General features: G+C 36.3%; 1 protein-coding gene across 11 annotated transcripts in view; it reads left to right on the top strand.

The window, feature by feature from the left end:
- ATOSA (atos homolog A) overlaps nt 1-18980 on the top strand; it is a 110861-nt gene that overhangs the window by 69214 nt on the left and 22667 nt on the right. For all 11 annotated transcript variants that reach the window (XR_002138657.2, XM_019747072.2, XM_019747075.2 and 8 more), the window contains 4 exons: nt 14261-14445; nt 15457-15659; nt 16007-16132; nt 16904-18752. Coding sequence is in view for 10 of the 11 variants with exons in the window: in XM_019747072.2 (XP_019602631.2) it covers nt 14261-14445; nt 15457-15659; nt 16007-16132; nt 16904-18752 (2363 nt within the window). In the remaining variant the exon portion in view is untranslated. The remainder of the gene's footprint in view (nt 1-14260; nt 14446-15456; nt 15660-16006; nt 16133-16903; nt 18753-18980) is intronic.

Raw genomic sequence — 18980 nt, forward strand, 5'->3', positions numbered from 1 at the left:
ATCTCTTAGATACCAGAGAAATCATTAAGAGAGCTTCTTGCTTAAGTTACAGTCAATATTTTGTGCTCATTAAATTGAAGTACTGTACCTTTTGAATACTATCATGAACTAAAATTCAGATTGAATTGGTTTTTTTCTACTTAAAAATGTTTTCAGTCAGTGGATATACAGCTAACTTCTTATAATGAAGGGAAAGTTATGTAGGAAATACTAACACTGTTGTCAGCTGGATGTAGTATTGATTTATATAATTAGCTTCTTCACAATGTAGAAATAAATAATTTTGTTCACAAATATTTTTGAGTGCTATTATGTACTAGTCATGGTTGCTGGTATTGAAGCTATGTTAGTCAACAGAACTGACCCAAATCCCTGCCCTTGTACAGTTTATAGGGGGCAGACATGTAGTAACCCTATAAATAACTAAGTCATATAGTTGGTAAGGACTGGGCTAATAGAGGTGCTTTAAGTTCTGCCACAAACAGAAGAGTCCATGACTTCTAGCAGACTGCATTACAAGATGCAAACACCCTAGGAAAGCAACGTTGTTGTAAGTCTATTGTATATTTAGTGACATTTATTTAACCCAAAAGCAAATACTGTACTCATGTGAAAGCGAAGGACTGCCTATTCAATTTCAAAAGAAAACTTTTTGAGCCATACAATTACTTGGTTCGTCATTATTGTGTTTTAGAACATTTTAGTTATCTGTCCAACCAACAAGGGAATCTTCTAACTTTTTGCTAATAGTGGTTTTCAATTTTGGTGTTCAATTCAAAGTAAGTCTTGCTTGAAAGCCTGATTCTTACATGAAAAAAAGTAAAATTCATTCTAGAAATAATATACGTGGCAAATTAGGCATAGGTGTTTTCTCATTATTTGAATTTACCAGCTTTGTATCCTATAGAAAGTTAAGCAATACTATAAATTGAGTATTGTCTTTTCCCCTTTATTTTGTACAGTGATTCTTCACCTTAATAATTTCTAGAATCTTAAAGCTGGCAGGGATATTTTTAGAGGTGGTATAATCGGACAAGAGCCAAACCTACCATGTTATTTCCCCGAAAATAAGACCTAGCCGGACAATCAGCTCTAATGTGTCTTTTGGAGCAAAAAAAGAAATTAATGCATCAGCTCTAATAGTCTAATATATTAATATAATATAATGTAATATAATATAATAAATATAATACCAGGTCTTATATTAATTTTTGCTCCGAAAGATGCATTAGAGCTGATTGTCCGGGTAGGTTTGTTTTTGGGGAAACAGGGTAGAACAAAAGAGGTTAATCCCAGCACAGTTTTATTTTTCATGCGATAATCCTGTTTTACATTAGTGCACAATTTCCAGGTGTTGGTTTTCCATGTATGTGCTGAAATTTTCAAAAGTTTATTTTTGTCATGTATGTAAGACAATTTAGTAATCTGTTTTTTTTTAATTATGGAACACATTGTACATACAAATAATGTGTGCATTACAGACAGTTCGGAGAGTAATAATAAGAACAATCCCTCATGCAGCTGCTGTCCACGAACATCACCAGTCCCTTGTTTGCTGGCTCCTGTGTGCCTCACCTCAGTTACAGCCCCACCAGTCACACGTGAACTATCCATGGTTTAGAATTTTGGGTTAATTATTCCCTCGTGCTTTATTTTTATACTTTTACTACATATGTATGTCACCATCAAGTATGGTGTTTAATTTTGCTTGTTTTTAAAACTTTTGCATAAATAGAATCATGCTAGTTATAGTCTGCTATAATCCACACGCAGCTCTCACTTATCCTTATATTTATGTCCACTTTTGTATTGTAAACCATTATATGAATATGCCATAATTTATCCCTTCTCTAGATGATAGATATTTGTTATTTCCAGAATTTTGTTGTCCTTACAGACAGTGCTTCTTTTAATATTGTTATATTGGTCTCCTAGTACACATGCACAAAATTTTCTCTGGGTTCTTTACCTAGGGGAGTAATTATTGAGTTATAGGACATGCAGTTCTTTGCTAAATAATGCCTGATTATTTTTCAAGTTGGTTGCACCAGTATATACTTTTACTAGCAGGTATGAATACTTTTTTGACCTACACATTTACCAATACTTACTTGGTCAGACTAATTTTTCCATCCCAAATCTGGTAATTGTGACATGGTATGTCATGGTGGCTCCAATTTGTATTTTGTGATGATTAGAGGAGTTCAGCAACTTATGTTCTTTAGCCCCTCTGGATTCTTAGGTGAAATACTCTGGATATTCATCTTTTGTTGGTTATTAGGATTGCAAATACTTTCTCCTTGTTTTGGCGGTTTTTCTGTTTGTTTCAGTCTCCATGGTGCCATTAGTGTAGCTTCGCTCGTTGGTGCACAGGAACTATAATAAAGACAGCTGGGGGCCGGCCGGGTGGCTCAGGTTGTTGGAGTGCCCTGCTCCTAGGCGCAAGGCCCATAATACCAGCATGGGCCAGGGAGCTGTGTCCTACACAACTAGACTGAGAAACAACGCCTTGAACCGGAGTGGGGGTGGGGAGGCGGAAGAAGGGGAAAAAAAAAAAAGACAGCTGTTCTAAATGCTCAATAACCAGCTTGGACAAAGTTTTAGAACACAACCCTTTTAGAAGTTTAGGGCTCCTTTTGTAGAGGTGCTCGTAGACCATGTGTGAGATGACAGGGAGGCCTACTTTGGGGTGTTTGAAAGATAGCAGTTTAGGAAAGGAGTCTGAGGAGCAATTAGGGAACACAGGGCTTTTCTTAAGAGTTTTACCCCCACCCACCCACCCCCACCCCCCGCATCTGATCAACTTTTCAAGCTCTACTCTTACTGTGTTTTCTCTCTTCTTCCTTTTATATTCACCCCCTTCTTAGTTTCCTGCTGCTGTTTGTTCTTTCCTCTTCATTTATTTTATTTCTCCCTGCCCTTTTTCTCCCATTTTTCTCTCTTTGATTCCAATTCTTAGTTACTTATCCTTTTCATCTTAACTGGTTGTTTTCTTAAAAAACACCCTTACCTCCACACAAATGACTGTGGTTGAGTTGTGAAGGAGCCATTGGAGGAATGTGGATGGCACGTCTATATTAAAGGCTTTGTGTTATTGGGAAGCTGGTTAGGAGAGGAAAAGGAGATGTCTGTGATGGCAGCCAATTACAGTCCTCTGGGAAGAGAGTCGCCTTTCAGAATTGCATGAAGGACGCGCTTTACCTTCCTTAGCCTTTGATGAACTCTTTCTGCTCTTTTGTGACCTAGAAAATGTCAGATGAATTGGGTGAAAAAAAAATCCAACGATCAGTTAATTAGATTGAAATTTTTTTATGAACCCACCAGTTGTTTTACTACTATAAAAGAGTTGTTTCTTTTATGTTATGCCTTTGTAACATTTTTAGTTAAAATTATTTTAATGGAAGATATGTAAATACTAATCATAAATGCCATATTTCTTTGTCATACAAGCTTTTTAATCTATAATATAATCACCCAAGCAGTTTCAATGACATAAAATACATACTTTTTCAAAAGATTTGCTATAATCTACAATAGTGCTTTAAAAACTATAAAGCATTGTGTGTGTTTTTATTACTATAGTAAATAGTGATGGTAAACAAATTGAAATTGGTGGGTAATTGTGAAGGTGGAAAAAGGGTTAGTACTTATGTTATTACTTGGCTGTAAGTAACTTAGAATACATAGGAACTCAGTGTGGCCTGAGTTCTGAGCACACAGGCCTGTCATAGCTCCTATCAAAGGAGCACCTTCTATTCTGACAGAATTCTCTTAGGTTGTTTTTAATCTTAGGACTAGAAATGTTCGGCTTTTAACATTATTTAGATTCTTTGTTTCAAGAAGTTCAAAGTGCTTTATAAAATACTATTAATCTTAAAATATCTAAGAATGATTGAGTGAATATCTTATATTGATTTTACTAACAATCATCTTAATTTTTGCATATGTAAAAAGTTCTCAAAATACTAGTTCTGGACTTGGTAGTCAGAATGTCTTCAAACGTAAACAGCAGCATAGAAAATTTTAAGAAACATTTCAAAGTGTTGAAAATAATTTAAATTCCTAATTCCCACGTGTCAAATCACTAAGCCTGCCTTTCTTCCATTTATTTCCATTGGTTATACTAGTGGTGCTAATTATTAAGGATAGAGAATTCGTGATTAGGGAATTGGCCAAGGCTTTTCCTTTGATTTCTGTGAGATTTATTTAATGTTATGAAATCTGCGAGACCTGCCCCTCAAAATTACTAGCTTTTAGCATTTTAGAGAAGATACTGTCAGATAGCAGAACTGGCTATCAAGTTGGATATAAATTATCTTGAAATACTGTTGACTGAGGCCCAGGAACATACGTAATATCATTTTAGTGGTTGTGTGTGTGTGTGTGTGTGTGTGTATTAACTACTTTATTAAAATATCAGTGTGAATAAGTTAAATTGTGTTTTTTCAAAACAGTAAAATAGAAGTTAAAAAGACTTCTTGTACATTGACTGATGTTCACACCACCTTCAACCTGCCATTTGTTGTAGAGCTAATAATCTGAGTTTACCTGTCTTATAATATCTGAATTCTCCAAGTTGATATACAAGTGCCAAAGTCTTTTAATGAGCTACATAGCTACACATAAGCACTCATTCATTTGCTTGTGTATTCATTGAGCACCTTCTATATGCCAGGCACTGTCCTGGCACTGGTAATAGAATGATAAATATGTTAGATCTGGCTCCTGCACGCCCAGAGTTTATAGTCTGATTTGACACTAACAGTCGTTACAGTCCCGTGATCATTGCGGTGGGAACACCGAAGCTTATGAGAGGATTTCTTTTTGCATCTGCTTCCCGCCTGACTTGAAATTTAACTGAAACTGGAAACTAGAAATAAGTTAGAAGATTTTCAATTCCTCCACTGGAAAATATGGAGTTTATAACAGTGTACTCTTTAATTCCTTTTAACACACTTGAACTCCTGCTTCCCTTCTCTAGTTGGTGTTTTCTAACTCACAGCTCTTCTTTTGCAACTTTCAAAGTGTGAGATTTTAGTTGGGTGCCCATGTCACGCAGGAATCCATACCAGATATAATAGATATTGAGGAAACACACCTTAGGTAGGTAAGCACTTTATTTCTCAGAGGCAAACAATAGGGTCCTGAGTGGTTGCATGGGCAGAGAGACAAGGAGCATGCTGGTAAACTGGTAGCCATGTAAACTGGAAAGCCCAGTTAGAATTCACAGGGATTGGGAATTAGACGCCGAGATGTTTTACAGTGAGGACCAGAACTGATGTCCAGAGGCTGGTTAGCTGATGCAGGATGAGCAACAAGAACGACCTGGATACTAAGCCAGCAAATACCTAAGGGTCATTCTCCATCCATGATTCTCCCCTGAGTCCGAATTGGAATTGGACTTAGTAGGGTAGTAGAATTTAGGCAGACTGGATGAGATTTGTAAATCAGTCCTCAAATTTCTAACATTTTGCACACAGAGGAGATCTTGGTTTCGGCCTTCCTTTTACCATTATATTGCTGTGTGTGGCTGAACACTTTACCTCTCTGTAGTCCAATTTCCTCATCTATAAATTAATAAAAATACATGCTCTTGAAAGTTCCTTTGAGTTCTTTAATTCATGAATTCTACACAAAAGTCAGGACTTGGCCTTTTTTCTTTTTTTCTTTTTAAAATCTTACTCCATGTGTTTTTGTGTACAGAAGCCACTTGTTTTTCTTTGGTGATAAAAGGACCAGGCTTGATTTTAATTAACTCTAAGTGTGTTTATGCACAAAACAGAACATTGAAATACTTTATTTATAAGAAAATACAATTGTACAGCTTTTCTAAGCATTATAAGGATAATGTTTCTAAATGAAATATCCTCTTGCTCTTTCTGGAACTGTATGATCTAGGCCTTTTCCATGATATCTAAATTGGGAGAGCTTTAAACAGAGGACATGTAAAGAAAGAAAGGAGTAGCTGTCCAAATTCTTTTAACACCAAGAATCCTTGAAGACACCTCTGTCTGAGGAGCTTTCTAGAATCTATGCCCTGAGTTGGTAGAGTAGGCTCTTGAATCATTTTTGTGTGAAATGAAAAATAAGTATGAGCTTCTGTAATTGAGAATTGTTAAGAACTGTTCCTTAGAGATGATTTTCTACTTACTGGTAATGTATGTGACCTTGGGCAAATGATTTTATAAATTTGGTTTTCTCATCTATAAAATGAGAGAAAGACCTACATCATTGCATTTATTTTTATTTTAAATTTAACAAACATTTATGTGGTGCTCACCAAGTGCCAGGCAATATTCCAAAAACTTTACAAATAATAACTGCATCCTGGTAACTATTCTCTGAAGCTTGATACTATTATTATTCCCATTTACTAGATTGAAAAACTGAGGCAAAGGGAGGTTGTGTAACTTGTACAAAGCCAGAAAACTAGCAAGTAGAAGGACTGGTTGCCTGACCTCAGAGTTCATGCTCTTAACTATTACTCTGTGTTACATCATGAGAATTAAAATGAGGAAGCACTTGATAAAACACTTCACAACTTAAAATGATGGTGATCATCTTTGTTTAATTGAATGTTTGGATTATATAGCAATTAAAATGTATAACCAATTTTCAAAGAGCTAGATTATTATAAAAAGCATATATATGACTTAGTTTTTCAGATGGCACCTCAGAATATTGTAATGCTTTAATCACAGTTTTAACTTCAGTGGTTATTATATAATGTAAATGTATAACAGAAATATTTGGTTGAATTCAACAAACCACATGCAAATCCAGAAAGTTGCTTTTAAAAGTCCTTCCATGATCAGTTTGTTTACAGATTACTTGCTTTTTTCATAACAGGTGCTGAGAGGACCTTTTAAAATTCAGTTTAAATTTTATTGTTGCTTAACAACTGAAATAAAGAATATTTTTGTATTTGGAGATACTCTTCTGTAAGCGAAAATATTTATGTGTAACTAATATTCATAAAATAATAGTGCACATATAAAATTGCTCTTTTGGGGTGGCCGGTTAAGCTTAGTTGGTTAGAACGTGGTGCTGATTACACCAAGGTTGCTGGTTCGATCCCCGTATGGGCCACTGTGAGCTGTGCCCTCCTTAAAAAAAATAAAAATAAAATTGCTCTTTTGTTTACAGACATGGCCACTATTTTTTTATACTTGTCACTAACATCAACTTTGCCTTTTATTCTCTGCTTAAAGACTTCTCACGGTATATAAATCAAGTTGTACTAGAAATAAAGAAAACTGGATTCTAGTTCGCAGCAATATACAACAGTAAGCCAGAAAGTGATGTCTTTGCACCTGATTTTCTTCATCTAGAAGTAAGGTAGATGAGACTACATGATTTCTAAGATACTTTTCTCATTCGAAACAGAAACACAACACATACCTTTGAGATTGGAACGTACAGATTAGAAACCAAAAATATTTCAATGTGTGTAGAATTTAACCCATTAGGAGGTATACATCGTGAAATATTAAGAATATTATTATAAAGACATGGATGGGTTGCTGTCACTATGGTGCTGGTAAGATAATGCTGAGTTTTTCCTGAACTGGCAGTTGATTTACACTGATCTGCCCTTCGCTTTTTCATGGTCACATTTGTGATCAGTGCCCCAAGTTTGGGAGAAGGTTGGCGGAGGTTAGTAGTACAATATGTCGGTGGAACAGAGTGAAACTTGCCCATGCGGAGGTGTAATTCATGCCCTTAAGGTTGTGTGCTAGCACCGTGAAGTAACCATTCATAGCCTAAGGTGGCTAAGTTCTGGGGAAGGATACACAGTAAGTGTGAAAGATCAGTATGAAAATGAGTTAGGAAAGGGCTCTTTTGTGAATGAAAATGGAGTCGGGAAAGCTCTTCAGAACGAAAGCTCAGGATTGGTGGAAAGGAGACAAGCAATGATGTTTATTAGCTGAAAAAGAACGAGCAATGGCACAAGGTGCGAAATAAGTAGAGCATGGTATAGAGAACAGTTTGGCTGAAACAGAGAGGCCACGTAGGGATTAATAAAAGATGAGATGAAGAAGCAAAGGTGGAGTCTAAAGCAGGGTCACCTCAGTGTACAGCTCCAAAAGGCAGCATTCACCTCAGAATCTGGCAGTGCTCTGTGTGGTGGCCCTGGCCCTGATGGCAGGCCTGAGAGTTTACACTGGAATCAATAGCTAGGAGATTGCTGTAGTAATTCAGGTATGAAGTAGTAAGAACCTAACTAGAGAATTTCCTTTTTTTTTTTCTTTTTTCCAATTTTAGGTAATTTTCTTGAGGTTAAAAACGAAGTGTTTCATTGCAAGACAAATTTAAAACAACAAATTAGTAAGATTTAGTGACTGGATTTCAGGACCAAAGAGAGGGAAAAATCTCCTGCCTCTGTCCCATAGACTTAGAAGGGAACTTCTCGTTTTGGGAATTTGGAGACAATTTTGTATGAGTGATGATACTGCTTATTTAATACTTACCTTGCTTTTATAGAAAGGGCTATTGTGAAACATGAATGGTTTTTGTGTTGAGAGAGGACTAGGAAAGTACACTTTTGTATTTATCATCTATACCCTTCAGAATAATTGACAGTGTATGTTGTATCTGTCCAATCTTCCATCATCCCCATCGACTGAGATGATTATAGTCAAGGTCACCAATGGCTTCTTAGCATCAAATATTTTATTAAACCTCACCAGTGTTTGAGACCATTAACTACGCCCTCCTTGAAACATTTTTTTTTTTCCTTGTGGCTTCCATGCTACCCTACATGACAGCTCCTTTTACTGGTTCACCATCTTCTATCAGATTGCTACTTATTGGAGTGCCCCAGGGCTCTGTCACGAGTGTCGTACATAATTCTTCCAGGTAACGTTTGACCCTAAATACTCTCCAAATGCCAGTGATTCTCAAAACTGTATCCCCAACCCTGCACAACTGCAATAAACTAACTATACCTAATTTGATTCTTTTTCCAGTTCTATTATCAACATAGCAGCCAGGGTAATCATTTTAAAATGTAAATCAGATTATGTCATTTCTCTAGTTAAAACCCTCCAATGGCTTCCCATTGCATTTAGGATAAAATTTAAAGTCCACGCACTGTTTCAAAATTTCTCATAATCTAGTCTTTGATCACCATTCTAAATTTCATCTACCACTTTCCCTTCTCTCCCACTGCCTTTCAGCCTCACTTACCTTCTTTTAGTTCCAGGGACATTACCCATTCATTCTCACCTTAGACCCCCTGCTCAGAATGCTCGTTCCCCTAATTTCTGAATGGCTTGTTCCTCAGATCTCAGTTTATATGTCATCTGCTCAGAAAATCCTTCCCTGAGTACTTGGTATAAAGCGTTCACATAGTAGCTCTCACATCACCCTTTTAATAATTATGGCATAGCTCTTAGCACCATCTGATATTTTTCTTATTAATTTGTTTTTGTTTTTCTCTGCCACCACTAGAATATAAACTCCAAGTCTCAGTGACTAGAAAAGTATAATAAATATTTTTTGAATAAATGAAGTCTTAATACCTACATACTGGCTATCTCAACTGAGAGTCCAATTCTTTTGCGTAACCTCTTCTGCTGATCTTGACACCCATTCTTAGATCCATACATAAATGTTTCTCATATCAGTATGAGATTCTAGTTTTCACCTAATTTTTTAAAGTTTATTTTTAAATTGGAAGGGAGGAAGGGAGAAAGAAAGAGAAAAGAAAACACTAGAACCAGTCAGTATGCTGTTACATATGTGTGGCTTCACAAATTCCTGTATTAAATAACCAAACTGTGATGTACCTACTAGAGATTCTACAAAACAATAATTAAAATATTTATTTAATTAAAATACGTAATTAAATATTTGTTTAATTAAAATATTTGACACTAGGTAATGTTTTTATTTACATGTTATTTTTTAGTTATTAGGCCTTATTTATCTAATACCAGTCAGAGAATAGTAATTTATTTAAAATTTAGTTTGTGTGTTTGCTTTATAAGACCGATAATATTTTGTTGTGGGTATACCTTTCTATGCATGCATGCCCAGGCGATCCCACAAACACATCATCATAACATCTTTCTTTTGAAACATTGTGTTTTCTCTTACACTGTAAATACCTATACTTGTCAGAAGTAGATCTATATCATTATTTTAGGTATAACTGTACCACAATATATTTAGCCAGTCCCACATTGTTGTACATTTGGGTTTATTTCAATTTTTTTTAACTGGTATGAACATTTTAATAAATGTCCTCGAACATTCAGCTTGGTGTGCTTGTTCTGTTATTTCCCTGGGATAAATTCATAGAAGGAGAATTTTGATTCATATTCCAGATTATCCTCCAAACAGACATTATTTTTAGAGAAACTTTCTTACTAGCAATTCCCCAAATTGTTCTCATGCTTATTCCATGTCATGAGGGGCGTGGAATCTTTTACTACCTCGGCAGGCTGTAGAAGTAAACTGGACAGCACATACAGCAGCCCAGTAATGGGTCAGACATTCTTATTCCATTCCTTTTAGACAGAGCTTTGAAGTAATTCTGCATTATCCTGGGTGTGGTTCTAAATCAGTAAGTGTGTTGGTTTAGAGGGGCTCCTGGTTAGGGCTTCCCAAGAAGGAGGTTAGTGCTTCTGGTTTCTCCCTCTTGATTTTTTCGGAGCTACTTCTGAAGAGCAGAGATTCAGAGACTCTCAGGGTTGAAAGAACCCTTGCAAGTCTAATCCAGCCACCACTGGATGTCTAAATCCCTTCAAGGACACCCCTGGCAAGTGTTATCAGTCTGTCCTTAAACACCCCTGCTGATGAAGAATTTACTTCCCGAGTTAGTCCATTTCATCTGTGGATCAATCTGATTGTTCAAAGTTTTCCCAATAGCCAAATTGTTCACTTCTTTTGTTGGACGGAATAAATGGGGAACTTTAAGAAAATGGCTAAACTCCCAAGCCAGAACATCTGCCACTAAAGAAGCAATCAGTCCAGTCATGGCTACCAGTCAGACTGGTGTAAGCACAATCCTCATTGAGGGCTTAAAGGGAGAGGGATTCTAGAACTATGTTTTGATCAATTCATTCCCAGTCTCCAATGATCTGTCCTTCATAGCCTGTGAAAATCTGTACCATCCTTTCTGTTTTCTTCAATGTTATGTTTCACCTAAAATAATTTATCTTCTAAAACGTGTAACTAGTCAGTAAGCCTAACAGTCCACATTTGTCTAGATTTGAAAGACTATTTGTTTTTGTTAAGGTGAATTGTCTTTAGAGGCCCTAAGATCATAACTTATTTCTGGAGTAAGCTATGTATCAAAATATCAAGTTATATCTGTTGAATTTTCGGCATGATGTGAAGTTCCTAGTTACTATTCATATTCTTTATGACAGTAAACTCTGCTCCCTGGTGTTTTAGAGGGTGACATTATCAAAATTTTAACTGCCTCTTTTCTAATGACTACTGGAATCTAGTATTCTCATTTATGAAAATTTAGATTACCCATAAATTTTTTCCTGACAAATTCCTAAAGGTTGTCATCACATAGTCACATGCACTTAGACAGTATTTTATGTGTTTCATAATGCCATTGTATAAGTCATACTATTCCCTGAAATGCTTGTGTAATAGTTACATAGATAACTACTGTCTTCTCTAATCTTTGTTTCAAGTTTTTCATATAAATAGTCACAATTCTGGCTACGTTCAGTAAGTCGTCCAAAGGATTGCAGATCATGGTTTTGGAATTTTTTTTAGTTTACTACCTGAAGAGATAATGACCAAAGCACCCAAATTTTAGTCAAATGTTGTATTATTCAAAAAGGTTTTTTCATAACAGTTTAGTTTTTAGCACATTAAACTTGATGATTCCTAGTGTGTAATTAAACCATTCCCTGCTAGGGCTTTGGAGATGAATTACAGTTTTGCATAAAGGTAATAAGTCATGGAGTCCTGGGAACCCAAAAGAAAAACACTCTAAAAAATGCTCTCCCACCTCCTCATGCCTGTCCCCCTTTCCTAATCTGATCTGGTAGTTTTCTCTTAGTAGTGGAAATACTGTAGATGTTTTTTTAAAAATAGAAATACACCCCTGGAGACATGACTTAGGCTGTGGGCCATCCTTGGTTCTCACATGGAGTAGCTGACATCTTGGCATCCCTCAGGTTCCATAGATTCGGAGCCACTGCTCTGCCACAATTCTTAGCTCTCCAGGATTACCTCACAAACTGAGGGAGGAAACCGGATGAGCTCAGAGAAGGATCCCGGGAGCTAAAATCTTGCCATGCAGCCCATGGCAAGCCCGAGCTAGCCTTGAAAACCTGCAGAACCACCAGAGAAAGACTGAATGGAATCCTTTTTACATCTTTTGCTTGCTTCCGAAGGACACCATAATTTAACTCAGTGAGTCCCAGGAGACCCTTGATTTATGACCTCATTGGTTTCTGGAGAAGCGTTAGTTGAAGGTTGGGACTTCTCTTTTTTTTTTCTAGTTGGCACATTCTTATAAATTAGGGTTCTATTCCTGGAAACTAATTCTATGCCATAAATATTCCAAAATATGTTATTAAAATATATGTTAAATATATGTCCTTTTCATTTACATTTTTACAAACATATATTAAAGTATGTAAAAGCAAAATTTATAGCCATGATGAAAGAAAGCATGTATGGGGTAGTTAAGAACCCAGATTCTGGAGCCAGACTTCGTAGGTTCAAATTCCAGCTTTGCTAATTCTTCCTTAGCTGAGCGATCTTGCTCAGGTTACTTAACCTTCTCTGTGCTTCACTTATCTGTAAAATGGTGGCAATAGTCCCCACCTTTGAGAGCTGTTCTGAAGATTGAATGAGTTAATGTATAGGAAAACTGGCAATGCATTGGCAATGTTACTAAGTGTTGGCTCTTATTTTATGTATTACAAACGGTTATTTTAGGGAAACTTTTCTGAGTGGTCTTAAAATACCAGCTGAATAAAGTTGGCTTTCAGGGCTCCTTCTTTTCCAGATAAGCCTTCTTGAAAGAAAATAGGTATTTTTCATCATACCTTTCAAGACTGTTCACAGTCTAGCTCTAGTCCTGCCCTTTGCACATTTTCTCAATAGAAATTGTCCATTCAAGTTGCACGTTCTCTATGGTGGTTCTACTCAACACCTACCTCTTTTGCAAAATTTTACCACTGTTATCTGAACTTCTTTGGAATTTGTTAAATGCTATAGTCCTCCATTTGTTTTTACTATCATCTCTGAATCATAAACCCTTTGAGACTAGGAGCTGTGTGCAGTGTAACACTGTGGCCCCCTGTGACCTAATACAGTGTAGTAGGTACTTCAAATATGTGTTGCTTAATTGGACTGCACAGAGGATTGAATTTTGTGCATGTGCATGTGTATGTGCGTGCATGTTCAACCTGTGTTGCAGGTTGACAATTTTGAAGATTAAAACTGTGTTTGAGAACGTTAGAGCACTTGTGAGAAATTTAAAAATTACTACAGAAAAGTGAAAATACCTGCAGGTTGGATTGTTTGGAATTGTGTAGTAACCCAAAAATACCACACTTCATATATTGCAATTTGGGGCTGCCATCTCTTGCCGGGTAACTATAGTATTGTCTCCCTCTGAAGCTACTGTTACTGTCTAGGAAGTCAGAGAGGACCCCGTGGCTAGGAACGTCCACATCACAGAATTAAGGCTGTGAGAACAAGGAACAAGTTAAGGAAAGGAGAAGGGAGAAAAGAGGAGAAACATGCATTTGGGTCTTTATATTTTTCTACTATTTAATAATAGTAATAAAACATCTCACCTAAAAATATATGGCATGAAACATTTTAACCTTTGGCTATTGGTGAAGTTTTGTGTGGAAAAACTATTGTACTTGACATCCAAACACATTGTTATCTGTAGGATTAAAAAGGTATTCCTAAATCTTAGGTATTTTAACTGAAATTTTCATAAAAACAATTTAATGCCATAATTTTAACCAGCCTTTTCTTAACTGGAATGTTGAATTATCCACCGTCTCCTGATGCTGTGTCTTGTGAATCAAGAGTTTACTATATTATAATTGCCTCATTTTTATTCTCTTTTCACTCTTTGTTAGTGAATATACTTGAATATGGAATGTCTGTATTTTCCTTTTTTTGTTTGATTGGGTTTTTTCTTTTTTTTAAAAATTTTGTTGAATATGGAATGTGACAGTAGTTATTTTAGGCATAAAAGATGAGTTCTTATGAAGAGTACATTAAAGCGAGGGCTCTGCTTTCTTTTTTTTCATACCAGATACTCTAGATGAATATTTTGAATACGATGCAGAGGAGTTCCTGGTCTCTTTGGCCTTGTTAATAACAGAAGGACGAACGCCTGAATGTTCTGTGAAAGGTCGCTCAGAAAGTTTCCATTGCCCTCCAGCACAGTCCTGTTACCCAGTAACCGCCAAACATGAATGTAGTGACAAGTTGGCCCAGGTAAGAATTGGGTGTTGAACGGTTTTTATTTTTATTTTTTATATAACCTATATAAACTATATAAAGTTGGTCATCACATTTGCACATCACAATTATAATGTTCACATTTAAATACAAAATTGGTGACAACTGTAAAGAAAAAAAATCCTAATCCTGAATCATAGCCAATAACCGTGGCTCTTAGATCCAGTTACCTACTGTACCTTAGGCCCTTGAAGGTACAGCAGGTAACTGCTGATCAGCAGGCAGGTGGGCAGCCGATTCCAGGCCTGCCTTCTCACACACCAGATTTAAGATTATGTTTGCTACTGTGATTCAGCTTATTTTAGAGCATCAGCCCTAGCTCATGGACTTTATGTTCTTACTTAGTTAGTAGATTGATGTTAATGATTATTTTCCCACATTAACCAATTTTGCTCTTATATTCCTTTTTTTTTTTAATGGGCGTTTACTTTTTACTATCCTGTTAATGTTTTTGTATAATACTGTTAAAAATATTTATTTTGGTAAATAGTGTATTATTTGCTATAAAGATTTTCCTGCCAGTTAGTTTCTTAAATGTAGTCCAAAATTTTAAACTTTTAAAATCTTGTGTAGTTTGAGCATTTAATGAAAATGAGTTTTTAATATTTTGGTCTTCACTTAGAATGAATCTTCCCTTTGTAAGGCTGATGTAATTAACAAACTAGGCAAGACTGGGCCACCTCGAGGCCTGTCAGACATTGTGTATGGCAGTTCTTTTCCTACACGATAGAGCAGAGATATCCCCCCCCACCCCCGCAAGAAAATTTGCATCATGAATATTGCTCAGTACTAATCCTTGCACTCTAGAGCTCATGAGTGTTAATTCATGATTTAATGAGGAAACCTAAAGAGACAAATCTAAGCAAGTTCTACAACTGATGACTCATTTCTCATACAGATGTAAACTTTGCAATTATAATTTTCAATTTTAATATAAAACTGTGTGCGTTACTGAGACATTTTGCTTATATTCGTTTTCTCTCTAAGTGTCGCCAAGCCAGACGAACCAGATCTGAGGTCGCGTTGTTGTGGAAGAACAACCTTCCAATCATGGTGGAAGTGATGCTGCTGCCCGACTGCTGCTATAGCGACGATGGGCCCACCACAGAAGGAATTGATCTAAATGATCCTGCAATTAAGCAAGATGCATTATTATTAGAAAGATGGATATTGGAGCCAGTTCCTCGACAGTAAGTTGTAGAACTGAGTTCGAAGTTGTTTTTGGTAAATCAGGTGTTCCCACTACTTTCTATAAATTATTTTAATAATATATGCTACCTTTGAATCCCTTTGTTTATGTAGTAAAATTTAGATATTTGGTACCTAAGTGACTTTAAGTGACACCAGTAAATCCACTCCTCTGCTTTGAAAGCATGCATCCTGAGCTTGGCCCTGCGCTGGGACCTGTGGGACTGGCTTGGCCCGGGGGTGGCGGGGGTCCCTGGGTCCCCAGGGGACAGGCTACCTTTGAATCCCTTTGAATTCAGTCATTTTGTACTTGCTGACATTTAGATGGTGCTCTTTTTACTTCTCTTAGGAGTGGTGATCGATTTATAGAAGAGAAGACTCTTCTGTTGGCTGTCCGCTCATTTGTATTTTTTTCTCAATTAAGTGCTTGGCTGAGTGTTTCTCACGGTGCTATTCCACGAAATATTCTTTACAGGTATGTACAGGGCAAAAAAAGGATACAGTGTGTGTTCAGTGACATTGGTTAGCTATTTAAAAGGTAAAATATAGTTCAGTTATTTCCTTCGTTTCTAAATATAAGTGGATAAAATTTACTAATGTTTTTCTCAAAACAAGTCAGAGAAATGTAGATGTGAGTCAGTATGAATTTTATTTCTTGGGTTAAATTTGGTTCAGAATAGTTTTCAGAGAACTTTTCAGCTTACTTTAGACTAACAGTGGACTTAGTGCTGCCATTATAAATAAAACAGAAGAACTTTCTGGGCTGCTGAATTTCCATAATGGCAGACTTACTTAATTTTTGGTATTTTGAAAACTAGAAATATGCAGGCTGCTGAACAACTGTCTAATTGTCTCTTTAGGCAGGTGGCCATGAGATAGACAGTGTCACTTAATCCCCTTACACAATAGAATTAGCTGAATCCATCTATTTAGTGGTAAATACAAAGTCCTCTTTTTTTTCTGTTTTGACAAATATTTTAAATTACAATATTCTTGAGCTTGAATGCTTAAGTGGGTTGGTGTTCTTAAAAAGAAGATCATCTTTATTCCAAGCATAACCTACCACCCTCCTTATGTTGGTTTTATCAGAATAACATTCACGGTAAAGTAGCTAATAGTAAAACCTCAATAGTAACTAATGCAAACAGAGACAGTTGGATGACGGTTTAAAAAATTTTAAATAATATACAGTCGTGGTATATTTTTTATTAACCCATTGATTCCATATTTTTCTGTGTGATTCTAGAATCAGTGCTGCTGATGTAGACCTGCAGTGGAATTTTTCACAGACTCCAATTGAACACGTGTTTCCTGTTCCCAATGTTTCTCACAACGTGGCCTTGAAAGTCAGCGTTCAGTCCTTGCCCAGACAATCTAATTACCCAGTTTTGACCTGTAGTATTCACACGAATATTGGCCTTTATGAGAAAAGAATTCAAGAACACGAACTTAAAGCCCATCAGCACCACACTTCTAATGAAGCAGAACAATGTAGTACAAACAGTTCACAGCGTCTGTGTAGCAAACAAACTTGGACCATGGCACCTGAAAGCGTATTCCATATGAAAAATGGCACAACTCCAGACTATACTGCAGCTGTCAAAAATGGCAAACTCTGTCTAGGCACTGGCAATAAATCTGACTATGGAACATGTCAAGCCAATATTCTGGGCTTCCGTGGTCCAGGAAATAAAAAGTCACATGAAACATCAGTGAGAACGCTAAAATCATTTTCAATGATTGATTCCGATGTCTCTAGCCACCAGAGTTCCTGGCAGTCAGCTGGTGAGACTAATCCTTTAATAGGTTCTTTAATTCAGGAGCGACAAGATGTTATTGCAAGGATTGCTCAGCATTTGATTGATTGTAATCCGAGCAGTTCACATGTTTCTGGACATGCATTTAATATGCAAGAATCTAGTTCACCTAATTCAAAAGCTTTCCGGGTTTCACAAGAAAATGAAAATGTGAGAAAATGTAAAGAAACTTTCTCCATTTCTTTTGGTAGTCCAGAGTTTGCCTCTTTAGGAGACACCGGTGAGGGGAAAATTCAAGTAAAACTAGAAACTCTTCAAAGTGAAACTTGCACTTCCAGTGGTCTTTATTCTCGTCAGTCTGTTGGTGAGACCAATCCTTTAATAGGCTCCTTACTCCAGGAGCGGCAAGATGTTATTGCAAGGATTGCTCAACACTTGGAACATATTGATCCAACGGCATCACATGTGCCCCGGCAATCATTCAACATGCATGACTCCAGTTCAGTTCCTTCTAAAGTGTTTAGGAGTTCATATGAAGACAAAAATTTGTTGAAGAAAAATAAGAACGATGCCTCTGTTTCCATTTCTAATACAAAAATTTCTTTGTTAGAAGACTTCAGTGAAGGGGAAAACTTAATACCTATGAAATCTTTTAATTCTTTTAAATGCAATAGTAAAGTCAAGTCCTCTTTGAAACCTCAAATAAAGAAACATCTATATCAGGACAATCCTAGTGAAGTCATCCAGAGTACATTTCAAGGGACACAGAACAAAGCCACTAGTTTATTGGCTCTCTTAAATATGTCTCATTGCAAAGAAAATAACTTAGATTTGACAATCAGATTGGAAAATACACTTTCTGAATGTCAATGTAAGGAGCAAGAAATTAGCAATGGAAGTGATAAATGGTGTTCAAATTGCAACGGTATCGACAAACAGATTTGCACAAATAAGTATAAGGAAAAAATGGTAAAAAATGAAAATTGTAATCCGGAGTCTTTTAACAATCACCAATTTGATAATTCAAAACAAAATGACTCAAAAGTAAAAGTTACTATGTTGGAAATGTCTGGATATTTGAACAAACTTGAAAAGAAGTGCTCAAATAAAGACTCAAAAAGACCTACAACATGTAAGCAAAATATGAAACTTAATAGTATAGAAAATTATCTCAATAAAGATAATGAAGGCTTCAAATGCAAAAACCCAGACCAATTAAAAAATGAACAGGATAAGAAAGAAGATCCAACTGATGAAAAATCTCAAAATTGTTCCCCAAGAAAGAGTATAAAAGACTGTGTGTCTACGTGTGAACAACTGAAAAATACAGAGGTATTGGTAGGTAATATCTAATATTTCAAATATAATTCTTAAACATCCGTTACGGTTTGAATTTTGTTTGTAGGAGATCTAGTTATAAAGGCCCACGGTGCCCATTATCTAGAGAACACACAGCCTGTTATAATAAACCTGCTGTGGAACTAGTAGTAGCATCCTTGCAAATAACTCACCCACTTAAGAGCAAATGCTAGATGAATTCTTCCTGTTGCCCATTTTTGTTTATTT

This window comes from Rhinolophus sinicus, linkage group LG03 (assembly GCF_036562045.2).
Source record: "Rhinolophus sinicus isolate RSC01 linkage group LG03, ASM3656204v1, whole genome shotgun sequence".
NCBI lineage: Eukaryota > Metazoa > Chordata > Mammalia > Chiroptera > Rhinolophidae > Rhinolophus > Rhinolophus sinicus.